The sequence below is a fragment of the Zea mays genome, chromosome 8 (assembly GCF_902167145.1).
Source record: "Zea mays cultivar B73 chromosome 8, Zm-B73-REFERENCE-NAM-5.0, whole genome shotgun sequence".
Lineage (NCBI taxonomy): Eukaryota > Viridiplantae > Streptophyta > Magnoliopsida > Poales > Poaceae > Zea > Zea mays.
The window spans coordinates 135,996,642-136,018,912 of record NC_050103.1 but is presented as its reverse complement, the minus strand read 5'-3'; the positions used below and the strand labels follow the sequence as shown (position 1 = coordinate 136,018,912).

Genomic DNA, 22,271 nt, shown 5'->3' with positions numbered 1-22,271 from the left:
CACAGTAACACGGGTGCCATCCTTTCCAAGTCTGCAATCATGGTCCGAGCTAACTCTTTTGCACAAAGCTGGCGGAAGAAATAGCTCAACTCTGCAAGCGCTAGCCAGACATGCTCAGGGACATAGCCTCGAACCATCGCCGGAAGAATTCGTTCAATCCATATGTGGAAGTCATGACTCTTCATCCCTAAGACTCGCAGAGTAGATAAGTTCACCCCCCTACTAAGGTTAGCTGCATACCCATCAGGGAACATTAACTTCTTGATCCACTGTAGTACTTCCTTCGGCGAACTGTGCCTCGTGATAGTCGTTGAACATGTCCGCTACCCCGGCATCAGCATCGTAATCCTCGACGCGTTGTCTCACCACCTCCTCTCTCGTGTGATGCGCTTCACCATGGAAGATCCACCGAGTATAGTCCAGCGTAAATCCATTCTTCCAAATATGTTCTACCATGGCCTTCTTTGGTTTTCTTTTCCGGTTGTCACATTTGTTGCACGGACAAGGGACTAGGCTAGCTCCTTTAGCAGCTTCGCCATATGTCCGTTCCACGAAAGCATCGGTCTTCCAAATCCATTCAGGGGTGACATCATTACGTCGAACGCGGCCCGTGTACATCCACTCACGGTCCTCCATCCTCTAACATATATAACCGAGTATAGTTTAATATAGACATGTAATGCATGTACACTACGTTCCTACCTTCTAATAGGTGATGATAGGTCCTAATCCCACCCGCGGTTGCGTAGATGGAGTTAGTTTCCATGCTCTACTCCGATCCGAGATAGAATTTCGGCAGCACCTCCCCGCTGTTCTCCGGATACACGTCCTGGCAGGGAGAGTGTACTGTCCGGAGAACAACAGGGAGGTGACGCCGAAACTCTATCTCGGTTACGTGAGATGCCTAACTGGGTTACGTGATCTACGACCATGATGCGGAAATAAAGGTTATACCTAGGGTGGCGGTGGAGTCAGGCTAGTGGGGCTGTGGCGGGTCGGTGCAGTGGCGACGCGAGGCAGACCCGCAACGGCTAGGAAGACCTCTGCAAAAAAATAAACAAGTCTGTCAACAAAAAAATTCGGCAGCACCTCCCCTGCACGGGGAGGTTTCCAAAACCTGCAAATAAAAGTAACAGCACGATGGCTGACATTCACACGTATACCAGGAGCACATAAAAGCTTTGATAATACCGTTGAAGGCGACAAAGCATTTATTGGCATATGTTTTGAGCACATAAAAGCTTTGATAATACAAGAACATATATACTAACGAAAGAACATATGTTTATACCAGCGTGGAGGCGCGGCGACGTCGGGGCTAAGGGCGAGGGCGGCCGTGGGACGCGGCGGCGTCGGGGCCGAGGTGGCGTCGGGGCCGAGGTCGAGGGTGGCCGTGGGCCGCGGCGGCGTCCGGGCCGCGGCGGCGTGGGGGCGTGGCGGCGTGGGGAGGCGTGCGCGGCGGCGTGCGCGTGGCCGGCGCGGGGAGGCGCGGGGAGGCGCGGGGAGGGGCCGGCGCGGGAGGGGCCGACGCGGGGAGGCGCGGGGAGGGGCCGGCGCGGCGGCGTGCCCGGCGGCGTGCGCGGCTGCGAGCGAGCGGCGCGGCATCGTAACAGAGAGAGTGAGTGGAGAGAAAGGAGAGAAAGGAAGAACGCGCGAGAGCCGTTTATTTGCTTTCTTTGCCGAGTGCCCGTGATCTGGCACTCGGCAAAGATTTTTTAAAAATATTAAAATATTCTTTGCCGAGTGCCAGATCGCTGGCACTCGACAAAGTGTCCTTTGCCGAGTGCCAGCTGGATGACACTCGACAAAGAATCTTTTACAATCCTTTGCCGAGTGTCTCCCCGCTGGCACTCGGCAAAGCATGCTTTGCCGAGTGTCATTTGTGGACACTCGGCAAATTACTTTTTTATTTTTTTTATTTTCCCTACCAAATTTTTTGTGGTATGTTCCTACACTATATAGACCTACATGTACCATTTTGAGACAATTAGAACAGTGTTTTCTATAGCTAGTACATTTAGTTTTTTTATTTGAATTTCTTCGAAAAACTCACATTTGAACTACAGGTCGCTCGAAACTTGGAAAACTGTGCATGCAAAAATAATATCCATTCTACTTAGCACAAGTTACGACCGATTTCAGGATCGGACCGGAAACTTCGAGCACCATGCTAACTCAATATGGTCGTGAACTTGCCACACAGCTGTTTAAAAAATTTATAAAACACAAACAAACTTAGAAAATCATGAAACTTGTCCACATGTCATGATATCATATATAGAGTCCGTGATAAAAAATTTAGAATGTTTGGAGAAAGTTGTGAGACATTATGTGTAGAAACCTAAGAGAACCACACATGAAATCATAGAGTTTCAATGTGGATCTCTTAGGTTTGTACACATAGTGCGTTACAGCTTTCTCGAAACTTTTTCAAATTTTTATCACAGCCTCTACATATGATATCATGACACGTGGACAGGTTTCATGATTTTCTGACTTTGTTTCTGTTTTATACAATTTTTAAACACCTGGATGGCAAGTTTACGATCATGTTGAGTGAGCATGGTGCTCGAAGTTTCCGGTCCGCTCCTGAAATCGGTCGTAACTTGTGCTAAGTAGCATGGATATCATTTTTGCATGCACGGTTTTCCAAGTTTCGAGTGACCTGCAGTTCAAATCTGAATTTTCCGAAGAAATTCAAATAAACAAACTAAATGTACTAGCTATAGAAAACACTGTTATAATTGTCCCAAAATGGTACATGTAGGTCTACATAGTTTAGGAACATACCACAAAAAGTTTGGTGACCAAAATAAAAAAAAATATGCTTTGCCGAGTGTCTACATAGGACACTCGGCAAAGACTCTCTTTGCCGAGTGCCAGATATTTGACACTCGGCAAAGACTGACGGCCGTCAGTTGTAGACGGCGCTAACAGCCCTTTGCCGAGAGCCATATTTGCCGAGTGCTTGACGCTCGGCAAAGCAGTCTTTGCCGAGTGCTTGGCTGTGCCGAGTGTCCTGCACTCGGTAAATAAGCTATTTACCGAGCGCAGGACTTTGCCGAGTGCGGCACTCGGCAAACTCAGCTTTGCCGAGTGCTCGATAAAAAGCACTCGGCAAAGCCGCCGGCACTCGGCAAAGAGCCGAATTCCGGTAGTGACATCACCTTCCCCTACAGAAAAAACAGTGCAAAGAAGATAAAGGTCCCTTCTCCACAAGTTCTGAGTGTGAAAAGCAGTCCAAAGTTTGATATAGATGCCAAGTCTAATATCATTACAAAAAAAAGTTCTCCTAAACAGAAGACTCCTAGAAAATCCTAGGTACTATATATATATATATATATATATATATATATATATATATATATATATATTCCTGTTTTTTATGTGTTAATTTTGGTGCCCAATCAATTTTGTATTTCCCCCAAGTTACATTTATGTATATTATTATCTCAAAGTACACTGTTTATTTTTTTTAGTGTTGTAGAATAGTTATTCACAAGGTTCTAATAAATATCAATTGTATGTATATATAGTATCCTTAGTTATAACAATATATATGCCTTGTGTATTAATGCATATTTATTTATGCTTTCAGAAATTGAATATCTGCTGCATTCCTTATGATGTTATTGTCTCAACTTGGATAATGAGCGATCGGCAGCGCGATGCAGTCGCTAGGTTGGGATTTTCCAGCATATTTGATTTGCGAACTGATGCCTTAGAGAGCAGATCTCTCATTAGGTGGTTGATGGATAAATTGGATCCACATGACATGACCATACGCCCAGGGGCTGGCAAGGAACTGAAGATAACAAAAGAGATTGTTCGTCTTATTTTGGGTTTGCCATGTGCTGGAGGGGGCAGGGAGTTTACTGATTGGTATGGTGAAGTGGATGCTGCTGCAAAACTTAGACGTGATCTCAAAGTTGGTAAAGAAGAATTTGATGTTGTCAAGCTTCAGGACAAGATAGTGCTTGGCACTGATGATGAGTTATCAATCAGATGCTTTTTTCTGATTCTATTCAATCGACTTCTTTTTCCATCTGCTTCATGGGGCATTAAAAACAATGAGGTACTAATGACTTCAAACATGGCCCGAATGGCTGATATTGACTGGTGTCAACTAGTTTACACGGATTTGTGTGATGCTGCCACACGTTGGCACAAAAGGAACAAAACAAACATTACAACAACAATATATGGATGTTCACTCATAGTTCTAGTAAGTAATTATTTTGTTCACTGTGCATATATATGATATGCAAATATTTGTTTTGTACTAAGTTTATATTTTTCATTCATTTTTTCAGATTTACTATCTTGATCACTTACATCACCCTGCATCTCCTGATAACAAATATGGTACTCCTCGCATTAAGTTTTTTGATAATGAGACCATAAGAGATTTGGCACGGGGTGACAGACGTCCACCCCGTAAAACTGGTGAACCATTTGGCTATGCAGAGGTTAGACATATCCATTTTTTGTCCTGTTTTGCAGAAGTTTCAATTTTAATTACTGCTAACAGTTGTAACTGGGCTTTTTACAGTTTCGTAGCCGTTCAGAAACGTGTTACGTCATTGCACCAGAACGGCCCGTTTCTGCCGTTTTCAACATATATGTGCCACGTATCGAGCATTTGATTGGCAATAAGTTGAAATGTTTGCCCTCCCAGCATCGACCAATGTTTGAATCAATGTTTGACGCTCATGACAAAGAGGTGGATAAGTACTGTGATTCTCTTCAGCTGAGCCATCAGATGATTGTTTCAAAGCAGATTGAACTAGCTGAAACATTTGGTGAAATGATCGATGAAGTCCTGAGAGTGCAACGCAGTGCGATTCACAGCAAGAAGGTTTTGTTATTTATGTTTATTTTTTTATATTAATCAAGCTCACGAATTATCGCGGGAAAAATTATATTTAGTTATATGATCTCAGATACTTTAGTTTATGCAGCATTGTATATATAACTTATGCATTAATTTATACTCATACAGTCACCAACACATTACATTTGATTTTATTATGATAGATCTCATTTATTTATGCATCCTGATAGTATATTGATGTAGTTTGCGATGATGTGTATGTTTAACCTTTTTTTTAACGATACATTTATATTTCTGGTTCATTTCAGTAACAACTACTTTATTATTATATTTTCCAAATGTAGGTATCCCCCCACTACCTCAATGTCTCCAACAAATGCTCTAGTATCCTCTCCACCTGTTCCAACCCGTGATAATAAGCAACATGATCAGGAAGTACATGTTCCTTCTGATGATATCAAAGTATCAGAACAGGTAAGTTTTTTCATACAAACTTTATATATAAATCATGTATTAAATATAGCATACAAGTTACTGTTTACTCAAATTTCCTATGTTTTCATTACAGAATTTCAGTGGGAACGTCTGTAAAAAAATTCAGTTATGGATGCCCCTATATTTGACAAGACTCCAAAATCAAATGTTTGCTTTCCTTTAATCACAGTTATTATATTTTCATTTACAATGTATGCAAGTAACAGTAATATATATGCATGCTTTATTTACTTTATTCACTAGGCTCCCACAACCGACAAGTCTGCTGCTCCTGAATTAACACCAGATATAAATACTGTCAGTATTTATACCTTCATCATATTATGTTAATATTAATTATAACCTATGTTTCATTACGTTTATATTAATAATTTTATTGTTTCCAGGAAGGACAAAAATCTGTTACACATGATACTCCCGTATCTGGTGCACCACAGTTTGATAAAACCCCACTGACAGATGTAAGTCATGTCGTTTTATCTTCTCATATTTTTCATATATATACACTAAAATACATAATTATTTATGCAATTGTTTACTAACATAAATACATATATTAGGCAACTAATGAACTTGTTGCAAGGGATAGTTCCTCTAAATCTGCAGTTGCTGAACCTCCCCACGTGTCACGCGAAGACTGTGCTCGCAACCTACTTAAGTTCATTTTGTCAGGACAACTAGATCCGAGTATGTATGTATTCGTTATTCAAATTCCAATTAAGTATAATGAGATGATTTGTAATTAAAGTTTTATTTTTTTCCCAGGTCTATCATAAATTTTGGAGGATTTGGAGGTTCTGTCCTCGATGTTGTCCAGTCGTTTGGTCCTAATAAATGCCTTGAGAATATTTTCATGCAGGGATTTATCGACTATATTCGTGAGGATGATGTATTATACAATCCAGATTCTGTAATCAACACTCTAATACTGAATGTCAATGTTGGGGTATTTTTCTCTCTACAACTTTGTATCTTATTGCAACCCTTACTGTATAAATATATAATACTAATCAATTGTTTTTTTGTCCAGACCGTTTTGAATATCGAGGAGTTCGAACAACACAGTTCAAATCCCCAGCCCTTCTCAACATCACTTCTTAAAAAACAACTTCAACCGACGCTTCCTCTAGATGAAGTTCTGAACCAAATTAAATTGGTGAGCCCCAATCAGTTTTATTTGTAATAATATTATAATGTTCTTTTGGTCATTAGTTATATGTTATCTTATCTTTAATTTTCCATATGCCTATTATTGTTCATTCATAAACTTATACATATATCTTAACATATCCTGGTTCCTATGCTACGCCGTAGTCACTGGACCCTTTATGCAATCAACTTTGAACTTCGTCGAATAGACATCTTAGATTTAAATCCTTATGGGACATTGATTGGAGGCACTACCTGGAAACAAATCCACAATGATCAATTGTTGATAAATGAAACGAAGATACCTTGGTCCAGATTAATAATGAGAAGACTTAGCATTGCGTTACATGAAGCTCGACCTGATTCAACTTTACCAAAGTTTGGCAACTACAAGATTGGGCTTCTTCCCAATTGTCCAACCATGTTACCAGGGTCAAACGATTGTGGTTTTTTGTCGCAAACTTCCTCCAATACTACGATTTTGATGATGGCGACTTATCAGAATTTTATACTCTGGTATGTTACTAAATTAGTGTTTTGATCATGCATATATTACTCCTTCATACTTAATCTTAGCATTAATTTGATATTATGACTATTTCAGGATGAACCATTGGACCAACGTGCCTTTGTTCTGCATTACCTGACCTTTCATCGCAACAACAGGGTTGTTCCCCTCCCTGTAGAACTGCTGCCTTTCAAGTATGCTCCAAGGAGACAGCGTTGTTTGAAAGCCAAGACTTAGATATCATAGCTGAACATGATTCCCTATGGGATCCCCAAAACTGTTTATGTTACTTATTAAGTCACTTATGTCAGTCGTTGCTCATGTGTATGATACTCCATATGCTACTTATGTTCGATGTGTCCAGTGTCTATGCTACTTCGTATCAGTTTTTATTTGAAGTGTGTCAAACATAAGTGTTACCAGAATGTCTAGTTATGTTATCTCTTACGAAATTCTATGCTTTTCATTTCCAGATTATGAGATGGTTAATCGTTTGCGTCCAATGTTTGGCGTATTTCTATTATCATATTATCTTTAATATTCAAGTTTTATGCAACCTATATACTTCCTTATTTTATATACATTAGGCTCCTTTTTTACACATTTACCATGCTAATTATGCTAACTGTAACCAGTGGTTATGCTACATCCTGTCTGGTGTACCTGTATTGCGAAACCGAAGTATGTACTCCCATTCGATTAGTTATGTTAAGTGTATAGAGTTTATATACCATTTATGTTCAGATCTGACGATTGCTAAACGTTCAATGCCAATTTGTGGTATATATTCAGTTACATAATTTGTGTAATGGTCTAGTTTTACGCAACATTTTATAGTTTTATATCAACGCATTATATAACCCAGTCATGCAAACTATTAATTTCCAAAAAACTAAAACATAGGTCATTGTGCTATTACAAGTTTCTACTACATCGACCACTCTTTAGTCACACTTCAAATTATTCGCCCAATTCCATATGCTCATCGGCTTCTTCATTTTCCACTTCTTCATCAATACGATGTTTTTTAGCAGTCGATGTTTCATTCCACTATGGAGCTGTTGTTTTATTGTTTAGTCTTGATCCGGCTGGTCGTCCTCTCTTTCGATTAGCCAGTTTTGCTAGTCTTGCCCTGTTCTCTTCCACAGACAGACACGTTCTACTGTTATGTCCATCTGCTATACCACACAATTGGCATCTCCTATTCTTCTTTTTTTCTCCTTTCGCACCTAGTCTCATAATCCTATCTTCTGAATTTTTTATTGTCCGTCCTTTTGGTCTTGCACGATCCGGCATACTCAGATTTATAACATCCACATTAAAATTCAACCTCTGTATAATAAAAGAAGTTATTATTTAGTATACACATATTTACATAAATTATCTTTATACCAGTCAGTAAAATCATTTATCAATGCTCACCTTTTTAGCTTCTGAGGATGCAGCAATATGTTCCATTTGTTCCTGTGCTACGTGACACGGAGAACTTGTATCACCAACCTCAGGTGGAATTCTCATGTTGTCCTCCTATATAGCCCAACCCAAATACATCAACATTTCCATGCAGCATAAATATATATTTTCATTATAGACAAATGAACAATATTTTTTAATATGTACCTGGTTACCAGCTGTTATTAATGTTAACGCATGTTCACATCCAGTCATGGTGTTATGCTCATCCTACAAAATAAAATTTGCTTAGTACATTGATTTTATATATTCATTATATACAATACTTCATGCAAGCTTATATATTTATCTTTTACATACCATTTTATGGCATGTAATTGTATTGTCATCTTCCATCTCATCGCCAGCATTATTTTTGTTCAATTCTCCTTCCTGGTACAAATAACATGTTACTATGCATAATATATGTTACAAATGGTATAACATTTAAACAACTGGAATATTATTACCTTGTCTTCCTCATCATCACTAACATCACATGACTCATTACATCCAATATCTGGCTCTAATCGGCATAGAACGCCATCGAGCTCATCCAACACATCCATCGCCTTGTCGTACCCTGCTTTTGACATACACGCCTGGCGAACTACTTTCATTGTTTTCGTTAACAACATTGTCTGTCTGTATGATTTAGTAACTCCATCCTTTCCCCTGAAGCTCTTATCAATTCTTTCAAACAGTACATCTTTTCTTGATGAGACAGTGTACCTTTGCAATATATACTTTGAAGGTATCTTTTCAACTTGAAGATGCATGAAGGCTCTTAAAAGATGAACACACAATAGACCTGAAAACATGAAAAACAACCATTATTTTTTAACGATATACATTAATTTGTACTACAATCAACAAATTCTTTAGTATGCAAATTTATTCTTTTAATCAACATAATATGTACAAACCTGTATGTTCCCACTGTTTGCACTCGCATGTATACTCCCCAGCTTCTATGTCCGCTGTTATCTTGAATTGATGTTGTCCCCACACAATTTTATTAGACCTTTTTGTATGTTGTATGGTCCAATCTTTATCACAACCTTCTGCGTCCTTTAATATTTTGTATGCAGTGGCATATTTCATTGATTCCTCAAATCTATTCATAACAGCTCTGGTGTATGCTCTAGAGACTCTCACTTCGAACCTATACAATGTATCTGTTGTCCTTGGTCCCTATAAGACATTATTATAATAAATAAACAAATTATTTACATAAAATGTATGCCATACGTTATTAATAACAAGAACGACATACCTTGCTCACCAATGCCTCCTTTGATTCTTTCATTTTCCTGCTGTGCAACATTTTCATCATTTGTTTAGCGAACTCATGCAGTGGGGTGTTCGCATCTACATGTGATTGCTTCACTAATCTGTTCATGCTCTCACTTCGTTGTGTAGATACCATTATCCCACAGAAGTCGTTTTTAAAAAATGCAGGTATCCATTCTTTTCTTATTTCATATAATTTGTGTAGAGTCATATCTTCATGAAGATTGAACTCCTCTAGCATCATTTCCCAGGCACATTCAAACTCATGAGGAGTTAATGGATGATATATAATAGACTGGAATGTTGTTTTAAAATCCTTAACAGCAAACCTTGCATATATCTCATTTAGGAATGGCATAAATCTGTTCTGGACATGCCATAAACACAGTCTGTGAACTGTTTTTGGAAATACAGTTCTTAGAGCAATTGGCATTGCAGGATCTTGATCTGCAATTGCTCACAAACTATTAATTTACTTTCACAATAAATTAATTCACCGTTTTGCATAACAAATTGACATACCACATACCTGTAAGCATAACTCTCGGACCCTCGCATCCCATACATGTTTTGAATAAATTGAAAGCCCATTCAAAAGTTTGTATTGTTTCATCTCCCAACAAAACAAATCCAAACACTGTACACTGCAGATGGCTGTTAGCTCCAACAAACATGCCCAGTGGTTTATCATATATATTTGTCTTGTGTGTTGTATCAAATGTCACAGCATCACCATAATCTGCATATTCCCCCTGCATACTTGTGTGTGACCAAAAAATACTCACTATTTTCCCATCATTGTCTAGCTGGAAATCACAAAAAAATTATGGATTCTGTTTCTTGCATTTTGTAAAGAAAGCCAAAAGTTTGGCTACATCATTTGCGCAGTTTTCTCTTCTCCTTGCTGCCCTCCTACATTTGTTTGCACAAAAAATGATTACACACACATTTACTATAGTAATATTTATGGCACTTAATATATACACATGAAACATAAAAATATTGCTTACATGTTTTTCAGATCTAGAGCAGTTACCGGTACGTTCTCTGGCCCATCATGCATTTCTGATATAAAATCAACTATGCAATGCTGCGGCACTCGGCTATCATGCATTGCATCAACAAAATTTATGAACTCAGCATCCCTACTTTTGTTGCAATGTAAATGTTGTTTCTCTGCTTCGTCAGTTATGAACTCATGGTTATGCTCCAAGTTTACCAGTTCAATTTTTGCAGCTACAACCATTTTTTTTCATCATCATATTTTTTTAATTTTATTCCAGCCTTACATTGCGTACGCCCCGAAGTCCTATTCCTCATCCTAGGTGTATCATTTGATTTTGGCGCACTTTTACCTTCACGTGAACAATTTATCCACTTACTGAATGTCTTCTCTCTGTATTTCTTCAGTGGAAATCCAACTTCATATGCATACCTTTTATAGAATTTATATGCATCATCAACATCCTTGAAAGTCATCCCTACCGTTGGCACTATAGTTGGATCAATGTTTTTTCCTGCAAATTCATTGACATTGTTGTTTGTACCATGGAATATGTTCATAACAATCTAATCAATCAAGAATCAAATACAACAATTGGACTTACATGTGAATGCAGTATTTGAGGCGTATCCATCTCCCTGGAGCTAATATTGGACATAGGAGGTCGAACCCTTTGTTCTCCTTCTTCCCCTATGCTCATCTCGTCGATCACAGGACCCAGTAGAGCAGGAGGTGGTGTGACCAGTGAGTTACCATCAACTACTCCCTCCGTCTCTGGATCAAGACGAACGCCATCTCCTACCATCGCCGGCGACTCTCCAGAGCCGGCCATCTCCACCTCCAAATAGTTATGCAGGCTTTGTGGTGTTTTTTCGGATGAAAGGAAATCACGGATACTATACAAGTAACCGCATCCACGTTTACAGGGTCTCCCCATTATTTCCGAAACCGTCCCGATATTATGGCGATGTCAATGTCAAACTAATATCCATAATACACTATTTACGCACAATGACTTAACGTTTTACGCCAAACGGTATATACTATTTATGCAACTTTTGTGTCGTTTCGGTTTTATGTCATATCTTTCAACATCTTATTCTACGTTATATTTACCTGCCGCCATTACACCCCATGCAAGATCCATAAATTCCGTGCCCACGTAACATAGTAAGCACGTTTGCATGTGGAAACTATTCCCTATAATTCCGTGCCTTTACCATATGTTTACCGCCTTGCCATTTAAACAACCACGTAACGGCGCCGTCTGTCCTGCATGCCGCCTGTCTGGACTACGTTAAACACAGGCGCGCCTGTCTCAGCGGACCAGACCTCGGAACCGACCTGGGCTTCCTTTAATATCCGAAGCCCAGGGCTCCCGTTATACCTGCCCTATATATATACATACGGCGGCACTAAAATGCACCCATGTGTATTTTAGTTTGTGGATGCACAGATCCCAAGACTCCCTGTCCGACCAGAGCACCTAACACCCCGAGCATGCCTCCCCATAAGAGCACGCCCTCGACCCTCCTGTACGCGCGCCTCCCTGCCCCCCACCGCCGCCGCGCGCCTCCCTGTCCCCGCACGTTGCAACTAATGATTGCAACTGCGTGGTTTGTTGATTTTCTATTGCGACATTTGTTGCTTGTTGATTGCAACTAGGGGTATCCTCTAATTGCAAACTTGAGTCTCTATTTTTACTCCTTGATTACCATTGCATGGTGTGTTGTTACTGCAGTTGCAACGTTTGTTGCTTGTTGATTGCAACTAGGGGTATCCGCTAATTGCAAACTTGAGTCTCTGTTGTTGCTCCAGTTGCAACGTTTGTTGCTTGTTGATTGCAAATAGGGGTATCCTCTAATTGCAAACTTGAGTCTCTGTTTTTACTCCTTGATTACCATTGCACCACCGGCGTTTGTTCAATATTGGTTGCAACTAATGATTGCAACTGCGTGGTTTGTTGATTTTCTATTGCGACGTTTGTTGCTTGTTGATTGCAACTAGGGGTATCCTCTAATTGCAAACTTGAGTCTCTGTTTTTACTCCTTGATTACCATTGCATGGTGTGTTGTTACTCCAGTTGCAACGTTTGTTGCTTGTTGATTGCAACTAGGGGTATCCGCTAATTGAAAACTTGAGTCTCTGTTGTTGCTCCAGTTGCAACGTTTGTTGCTTGTTGATCGCAACTAGGGGTATCCTCTAATTGCAAACTTGAGTCTGAAGTGAAAAGGTTATGTCGGGAGCGTGCGGGAGGGACGAAGACGAAGCGTCGGTTCGGCCTGGGTGGGGCGGTTGGCTCGGACCAGGTGCTCCTGGCGCATAGGTTCGGCCTGGGTGCATTCTCTATATTGAATGCACCCAGGTGTAATATATAAATACAGTGTATATATATATATATGACACATATATTAAATATTTAATTATTGTATGAATATAGTAAAAAAGTAAAATATATTTTAATTTAGGACAGAGGGAGTATTTACTATACGAACATAACATATAACATGTAAGATGTAAAGATAAAAATAAAAAATAAAACATAAAATGATTAAAAAATATAGTGCAAAAAAGATTAAAAAAACAAAAAATAGAAAGAGAGAGTAAATAGAAGAAAACAAATAAAGTAAACATAAAAATGAAAATAAATAATTATAATAAAACAATAAAATAAATATAAAATATAAATAAAATATACTTAAGAATAAAGAAAAGATGGCAATCGTACCCGCAACTCGATAGCTGATAGGTAAACCCCTATTAGGACATGAGTATAGATCATTTACTATATATACATGTTGGTTATGATGGGCATGGATACGTTCTCTTTTACCACGTACCCTCTACTCGACAGAATAAAATGTTGAACTTGTGATAAAGTTATATTGGATTCGACGAATTTGCCATGCTAGACACGAACATAACATGCTATTTTATCATCTTTTATTATTGATGAGGTATGGGCCTTTAATATTTTGTATTTGCTATCTACTGTTGTGATTTAAATGATCATGTTTTAATGGAATGTTGATGCGTGTGCAAGCTCCGAAAACATGTGGGTCGTCGCATGTCTTCTGAAGCATGTGCATTGTTGCACCTGGGCCATAGCACCCCAAATGAGGAAGGAGGTTATCAATGGATAGTGTCAGCGTTTCGAGACCGGGGGGTCCCTGGGCCGACGAGTGAATGTCGCCGCGTGCCCCAGCCCAGATGGGTCGAGCGCGAGGGCGAGCGCGAAGGGGGGAGAGCGAGGCGATCGGAGACCAGCGTGAGAGAGGTGGGAATCCCGCGGCCTTCGTGTTCGTCCCGCGCCCAGGTCGGGTGCGCTTGCAGTAGGGGGTTACAAGCGTCCACGCGGGAGAGGGAGCGAGCGACCCCAAGCGAGCGCCTGTCTCGTCCTCGTCCCCGCGCGGCCAACCCTCTCTAAGAGGGCCCTGGTCCTTCCTTTTATATGCGCAAGGAGAGGATCCAGGTGTACAATGGGGGGTGTAGCAGAGTGCTACGTGTCTAGCGGAGGAGAGCTAGCGCCCTAAGTACATGCCGTTGTGGCAGCCGGAGAGATTTTGGCACCCAGCTGGTGTGATGTCATGGCCGTCGGAGGAGCGATGGAGCCTGGCGGAGGGACAGCTGTCGGAGCGGTTGAGTCCTTGCTAACGTCCTCTTGCTTCCGTAAGGGGGCTGAGAGCCACCGCCGTCACAGGGTACGCGGGGCGCCATCATTGCCTATCCGGCGGAGCTAGCCAGATGGGACGTCGGTCTCGTTCCCTGCGGCCCGAGTCAGCTCGGGGTAGGGTGATGATGGCGCCTCCTGTTGACGTGGCTGGTCTACGCCCTAGGTTGGGCGAGGTGGAAGCTCCTCCGAGGCCGAGGTCGAGTTTGTCTTCCGTGGTCGAGGTCGAGTCCGAGCCCCTGGGTCGGGCGAGGCGGAGTTCGTCGTCTTCTAGGGCTGAGCCCAAGTCCGAGCCCTGGGTCGGGCGGAGCGGAGTTCATCGTCTTCCGAGGCTAAGCCCGAGTCCGAGCCCTGGGTCGGGCGGAGCGGAGTTCGCCGTCTTCCGGGACTTAGCCCGAGTCCGAGCCCTGGTTTGGGCGGAGCGGAGTTCGTCGTCTTCCGGGACTTAGCCCGTGTCCGAGCCCTGGGTCGGGCAGAGCGGAGTTCGCCGTCTTCCGGGACTTAGCCCGAGTCCGAGCCCTGGGTCGGGCGGAGCGGAGCTTCCTATGATGCCTTCGGCAGGGCCTGACTGCCTGTCAGTCTCACTCTGTCAAGTGGCACCGCAGTCGGAGTGGCGCAGGCGGCGCTGTCCTCCTTCCAGATCGGTCAGTGGAGCGGCGAAGTGACGGCGGTCACTTCGGCTCTGCTGGCTGGGGGGCGCGCGTCAGGATAAAGGTGTCAGGCCACCTTTGCATTAAATGCTCGATTTGGTCGGTTGGTGCGGCGATTTGGTCAGGGTTGCTTCTTAGCGAAGGTAGGGCCTCGGGCGAGCCGGAAATATGTTCGCCGTTGGAGGGGGGTCTCGGGCGAGACGGAAATCCTCTGGGGTCGGCTGCCCTTGTCCGAGGCTAGGCTCGGGCGAGGCGTGATCGAGTCGCTCGAATGGACTGATCCCTGACTTAATCGCACCCATCAGGCCTTTGCAGCTTTATGCTGATGGGGGTTACCAGCTGAGAATTAGGAGCCTTGAGGGTACCCCTAATTATGGTCTCCGACAGATAGTAACGACATCTACTAACCACTCAGAAATAATCTCGCTATATGAAGTCACACGAGAATGTGCTTGGCTACGACGGATGACTAATCACATCTAGAAGTCATGAGGTTCTGACACCGCAAATACCTCCACCATTATTTATAAAGATAATGTTGCATGTCTTGCACAAATAGAAACATGCTATATTAAGAGTAATATGACTAAACATATTTCTCCTAAGTATTTTTATCCTCATGAACTCCAGAATGAGGGTGAGGTGAAAATCCTACAAGTTAAGTCTTGTGATAATTTGGCTGATTTATTCACTAAATCCTTACATGCAGTCACATTTAGAAAATGTGTACGAGGCATAGGGATGAGGCATTTGAGAGACCTGCAGGGTTCAAGGGGAGATCTCCTCTGAACTTCAGCACTTGCTATTCGACCTGAAGATCGTATATTATACACCTTGAAGGTTGTAGTTGTCCCGAAGACACTCGTTGTACTCTTTTTTTGAAGCGTCCCCAATCCTCTGGAACTCAAATGTGATACAATTACTAGTCCCAGGAGGCTAGTAAACACATTTATACATCAGATGATTTCAGATCTGCTTAAACGAGACAAACCTATAAAGGTGCCGATCAACTTTAAGAGTTGGTCCACAACTCGGGACATATCATCAGAGTGGGGCTGAAGCAGCCCGATATACGCAGCGAAACAAATCAGCGGTCCAACAGCCACAGGCAAGGTTGGGAACAGTCGTAACTCTTACCCGATCTCCTTTTTCTGAAAAACAACAAATAAGCAACGGTGAGTACAAACGTACTCAGCAGCCCACCTTCACCCGCGGAATGGGGAAATCAGATATAATGCATGGAATATGTGGAGCTCAGGATATTTTGTAGAAACAGCAATATTTTATGCAGGGTTGTTTTGTAAAACATTTTGTATTTTTCAAAGCGCATCCTCTCCCAAAGGAGCAGGAAGTTTTTTCAATATAGAACAAAATCCCCTGGACTAAACCATCCAGGTATCTCAGCATTTTCCCACTATTTTCATTTTCAAAAACAGCTACTGGACTTCCCGTCCACCATAGCTCACGGATCAACCGCCGGACCTTTTAAAAACCACTTTTCTCAAACGCACCTCTTTTTTTGAAAACAAAATACTAATTGCCATACCACAACAGACTCGTCCATTCCTGTGGACACAGACTATTCGAATAGGTTTGAACTCTATGCAGAGGGGTACACTTTACCCACTAGTCCGGCTCTGCGATCTCATGGCCAATGAGATCTGAATCCGAATCTCTTTCTTTCCTCGCACGTCCTAACCTTAATGGTTATACCGGAAGGAGTCAGGCCACCGCCATGTCCAAACCGGACAAAACATTCCCCCTCCTTATCCACCCGGTGCTCCCCAGCCTTCATAACCCTGGGGTTGGACCATACGAGTTCAGATTGAGTGACTGCCCACACAGTCTCGAGTGGTTGTACTTATCATGAGTACAGGTAGTGAAAGATGACAAACCGGTCCTTATACGAGGGGACAATCCTTCTGCTCACGCCTAAACCAGCTGAGCCATCACCTTAGGCCCTCCCCTAAACCAGGGAGTCCCTGATTATCCCACTCACAAGGTGATAAGGGTGAAAACCCATCATCATACACATCTTGAAAAGCATTTTCTTTTGAAAACTCACACCTTTTCTCAAATCATTGGTAACAAATATATCAAGAATTGATTGCGGCAAGCGGCTTGGGTGGCCATAATAACTTGTCTCAAAATTATATCATACATAAAATAACAGGCTGAGGGTTGTGGTTGAAAAATCATAGGTAATTTATGCATCAAAGGGATCCAGTGAGCTTGTCGTGCTTATTCGGCGAAGGGGGAAGGGGAGCTCGTGGAACTGGCTTCTGGCTCCACCGCCTGGCGTAGACTTGCAGATCTGGCCTCCACGAGACGACACGAACGCTCCGATAACTATGCAACATGAACAAGCAAACATACAAACCAGCAAGTATACCAACAAATATTTAGTATAGTGGTCAGAATAGCGATATATGGATGGGTAGAGTCTTGAGTAGAATCTGTGTCATGTGGTGTTGTGATATTACTGGTGGTGGAGCGGAGGTGCTTACCAGGAGGGTGGACTGGAGGCGAAGCGACACTATGTGTGTAGTCGGTAGAGCAAAGTAACTGAGTGGGTGGGGTGTTTGCCTTGGCTGAGGGTGTTGAGTGTGTGTGGAGAGGGAGAGGGTAGCTGGGTGTATTTATAGCTGAGTGTATGTGGTGTAGCACACTGAAGTTCACTGTTGGTGAGAATAGTGACGAATGAATCATCTGACTTAGTATGAACAGTAGAGTTATAGGTAGAATATGGGACAAGAGTATTTTGGGAGTTTTCTGGAACATGAACCATGCTTAAGGGATGACATGGTTGGATAGGGAATAATTCGATAAGAATTTAGAAACAAGAATTATTGGAATCAGAGTTTGGAAGCCTGGTTCGAAGGAATCTCAAAGTTAAGCGTGCTCAACTTGGAGAAACCTGGGATGGGTGACCAGATGGGAAGTTCCCACTGGAAGGAAAATCACAGTCACCGGAGTCCGTATGACTGAAATATTGGTCTGGCTGGTCTTAGGTGGACTGGACAGCATGACAGATGAGTAGTTGAAATTTGGGGTGATCGGATGATCGATGAATAGTAACGATGAATAGTGACGTCGAAAAGTTGCCACAGATATCATTGATGAATAGTAACGATGAATAGTAACGATTCTGAATAGTAATGGTGAATAGTTCATATGAACGAACGATGAACGATGAATAGTGACGATGAACGATGAATAGGAACTATGAACGAACGGACGAACGATCGAATGATTGGACTAACGAACGATCGAAATTTCGGCAGCATAACGGCAGGACAAAGATTATCTGGAAGAACGATGAATAGGGACTATGAACGAACGATGAACGATGAATAGGAACTATGAACGAACGATGAACGATTGAATGATCGAACGAACGAACGATCGGAATTTCGGCAGCATAACGACAGGAAAAAGATTATTTGGACGAACGAACGGTCGAACGATCGAATGATCGGACGAACGAACAATCGGAATTTTGGTAGCATAACGGCAGGACAAAGATTATCTGGAAGAACGATGAATAGGGACTATGAACGAACGATGAATGATGAATATGAACTATGAACGAACGATGAACGATCGAATGATCGAACGAACAAACGATCAGAATTTCGGCAGCATAACAGCAGGAAAAAGATTATTTGGACGAACGAACGGACGAACGATCGGACGAACGAACCAAGAACAGGGGGACGAACGATCGAAGAACGACCGAACGATCCTTGTGCTAGTGTGTGCTTGTGTGGAACATGAAGTGGGTGTGTGGGGGGGGGAAGAGAGTTGCCATGAAATGGCTTGGGGTGGGATGAGAGGAGGCCCTTGCCCCTCTATTTATAGCCATGGTGGGGGGATTAGGGGGAGGGATGAGAGGATTAGTGGGAGGATTAGTGGGAGATTAGCATGGATTTGTCTTATATGAGTGTAATTAGCTTGTAGAGCTCACCGTATGACACCGGAGGCATACGTATACGTATGAGCATGAGTAAAGTTATGAAGAAAATATTTGTAGGGACTTGAAAAATGATTCTGAAGGTATTTCTCAAGAGGAAAATATCTGGAGATATATCGGTGGAATATTTGGGCAGTATTTCTGGAAAGAACTTGAGGGGGATTACTGGGGAAATATCTGGGCAGTATTTCTGGACAGAATTTGAGCGTGATCACTGGGAAATATTTGTAGGATATTTTGAGGAGGATTTTTGGAGAGAATATAGACCACTATATCTTATTTGTTGATATCAACTCGCAAACAGACATTTTGAAACAAAATTTGAAATTCATTTTGAATTTAGAGCAAGTTTGAGAAAGTTTCAGGATTTGAATTTTTGGGATGCTACATTTTCCCATTGTGAGTTTCCTGAAGTTTCTCACATATGGTTTTTAACAAGGCAACAAGTGCAATACATCGAGTGGCACTATGCTCTCTTTTCCTCCATTTTCCCACTGTGTTTTTTCGGAATTTTGATGTTTTTTCGGAATTTTGATGAGGCATAAGTCGTCACGGTATTCATCCAAAGGGGTGTTGAGAAACCCTAAAAGTGGTTTCATGAGCTAATACCAAAACTGCCCTTAAGGCACAGCGCCGGCCCTGGCGGGGGTCGAGCAGTGCCCCCGACCAGGGCCCCCAGATTAGTGGGGCCTCACCCCATATATTAAATAACAGTATGTATATATATATTGTATAGATTTGTGTGCTAGCTCTATAAAATTTTTAAAGAACTAATTATAAGTCAACAACACGACATCAATAAGCAAGGATAATTAGGCATAGCCTATAAATCTTGATTTCTATATTCTAGTAGTAGTACTTCATAGTCTCAGGCCCAACCACCTAGGCTCTCAGCGTACAACGAGACAACGACGTTTGACGTTTCATCTCTATTTCTCGCACAGTTGTAGACAATATATACATATACTATATTTATGTGTAATAATTATTATTATAAAGGGCCTTCTTTATAAGTCTTGTCCTGTGCCTCTAAAATGTCAGGACCAGCACTGTTGAGGCGGTTCAAGGCTTATATATGTATCCATACCCCTCATAACAAAGACAGACAGAAAAAGCTTCCATCCACTATGTCTCTTGTTCCTCTTAGTGTGTTGGGTTGTTTGTGAAGGGAGCGGGCTTCTACAACTTCTCGCGCCCTACTGCTGTCGGGAGGGTTTGGAGTCCGGATCGAGGATCTGCGATGACTACGTTGTTGAACAAGAAGGTTAGAAAAATGGATTATAAATGCTTTATAATATATCAAAATATTTAGAAAAGTAAATTTTCAAAAACAATATATTCACATATTTTTAACTAAAGATACAATAAAGATCCTAATTTTGGTTTAATGAATAAAATAACCGTCAAAAACCATCCAAAATGCAAAAATAAACTGCTTTAAAACTTAAAGCGATAACAAAACTGTTTTGTAGTTTAGGGAGTAGGAATTAATGGAAGTGGTAGTTACACTACCAGAATCGCGAAGACACTCGGCAAAGCTTTTGCCGAGTGTTACACTCGGCAACCATTTTATCGGCAAAGGATTCTTTACCGAGTATTTTTTCGGACATTCGTCAAAGACTTTGTCGAGTCTCAAAAAGCACTCGGCAAATTAAGAATCGCAAAAAATCCTAAAAAATAGCAAACCTTTATATGTGAACAACTCTCCAACCATTACCCATTACCATACCCATCACTCTATCATTTTTCAATATTATTTTGAATCAAATTTACATGTTTTGTTGTGAATGAATGGTGAGATTGGAACTCGCAACCTCTCAGTCGCGCATACCCTCCTCTACCAGTACACTACTACATCAATTATGTCTATACTACGTTTTCATTTCTCGTGTACTATAAAAACCGAGAGTAATTTGATTATTTGAGACACTAAATGAATTCATTTGAAAATGTGACCAACTATAAAGTTGCATAACTTTTCAAGATCTACAAGTTCTAATTTGATAGTTTCTAGTCCGAGGTCGTTTACAAAATTTGAATTTCAAATTTGAAAACTTCACACGAATTTTTCAATGATAAGATGATTTCAAATAAAAAAATTGTCAATTACAAAGTTTCATTACATTTCAAGACCTACAACTTTTATTTTGGTGGTTTTTCCATCCGAGGTAGTTTCAAAAATTCAAATTTTAAAATTCAAACATAGTTTTGCATGACAAGATGATTTCAAACCAAAACATTGTCAACTACAAAGTTTCACAACTCTTCAATATCTACAACTTTCATGTTGGTGGTTTTGTCTTTCGAGGTCGTTTTCAAAATTTAATTTTTTTTAAATTTAGATGTAGTTTTAGTTGACAAAATGACTTCAAATGAAAATATTGACAACTACAAAATTCTATAATTTCTCAAGATCTACAAAGTTTATTTTGGTTGTTTGATTATTTATTCATCTCACGTGATAGTTCTAACAATATGCATCTCTCTCGTATTTTCATAAACTACGTTAGAGATATAGGTTTTATGAACAAATTTACTTTTATTTTTTTCATATGAAGAAACGTTCAAAATATAAATTGTATATCATGATGAGTTATACAAATTTATAGTTGAAAACTTTTTCATTTGCATTAATTTACTGCTTTAAAATGTGATTTTTAAATTGTCTTTGTCTAGTGTTGAAAAAAAGCACTCTGCAAAGAAGCTCTTTACCGAGTGTTATATATTTGACACTCGGCAAAGAAGCTATTTGCCGAGTTTTTTATTTTTGACAATCGGCAAAGAGTTTCTTTGCTGAGTCAAAAATAAAACACTCGGCAAAAAACTTTGCCGAGTGTCAAAAAACACTCAGCAAAACATTTGGCACTCGGCAAAAAGTCGAATTCCGGTAGTGTTAAGAGATGTTAATTGTTTTTTTATTTTTTTATACCACATGCTTTTTAACCATCCTTCCATCTATCTTCAAAACTACTTAAGTTGAAAATTCTTCAACTTTTTACAAACTAATTTTAATGTATAAAAATAAATGTATCCTGTTTTTCAATCATATCTAGGAAACTTTTTTAAATCATTCTTAGAAACTACTTTCAATCAAATTTCGAAAGTCAAAGCATGAAACTCTTAGAGTCCCTTTTTGAGCTAAAATTCGAAACATATGCCTTAGCTCGTCTGTGGAATATATATATATATTTAAACTATTTTGGAAACTAAACCCTTCCCTAAGAACATTGTACATACTTTTCAA

At 40.9% G+C, this 22,271-nt stretch overlaps 1 protein-coding gene across 1 annotated transcript; it reads right to left on the bottom strand.

The window, feature by feature from the left end:
• Positions 1-7,803: 7,803 nt before the first annotated feature.
• On the bottom strand, positions 7,804-9,407 carry LOC103637304 (uncharacterized). The gene is made up of 5 exons (XM_035961816.1): positions 9,365-9,407; positions 8,760-9,249; positions 8,607-8,669; positions 8,409-8,513; positions 7,804-8,318 (listed from the first exon to the last, which is right to left on the bottom strand). Exons 2-5 carry the CDS (start codon positions 8,793-8,795, stop codon positions 8,037-8,039), a joined length of 486 nt encoding a protein of 161 aa, XP_035817709.1. The 5' UTR covers positions 8,796-9,249; positions 9,365-9,407; the 3' UTR covers positions 7,804-8,036.
• Positions 9,408-22,271: the final 12,864 nt, after the last annotated feature.

Excerpts from the sequence above, each read along its gene's own strand:
- LOC103637304 (XM_035961816.1), bottom strand. The coding sequence starts at position 8,795 with ATGGAAGATGACAATACAATTACATGCCATAAAATG. Across the intron at positions 8,670-8,759 it reads CAATTACATGCCATAAAATG|GATGAGCATAACACCATGAC; the intron begins GTATGTAAAAGA and ends TTTATTTTGTAG. Across the intron at positions 8,514-8,606 it reads TAATAACAGCTGGTAACCAG|GAGGACAACATGAGAATTCC; the intron begins GTACATATTAAA and ends TGGGCTATATAG.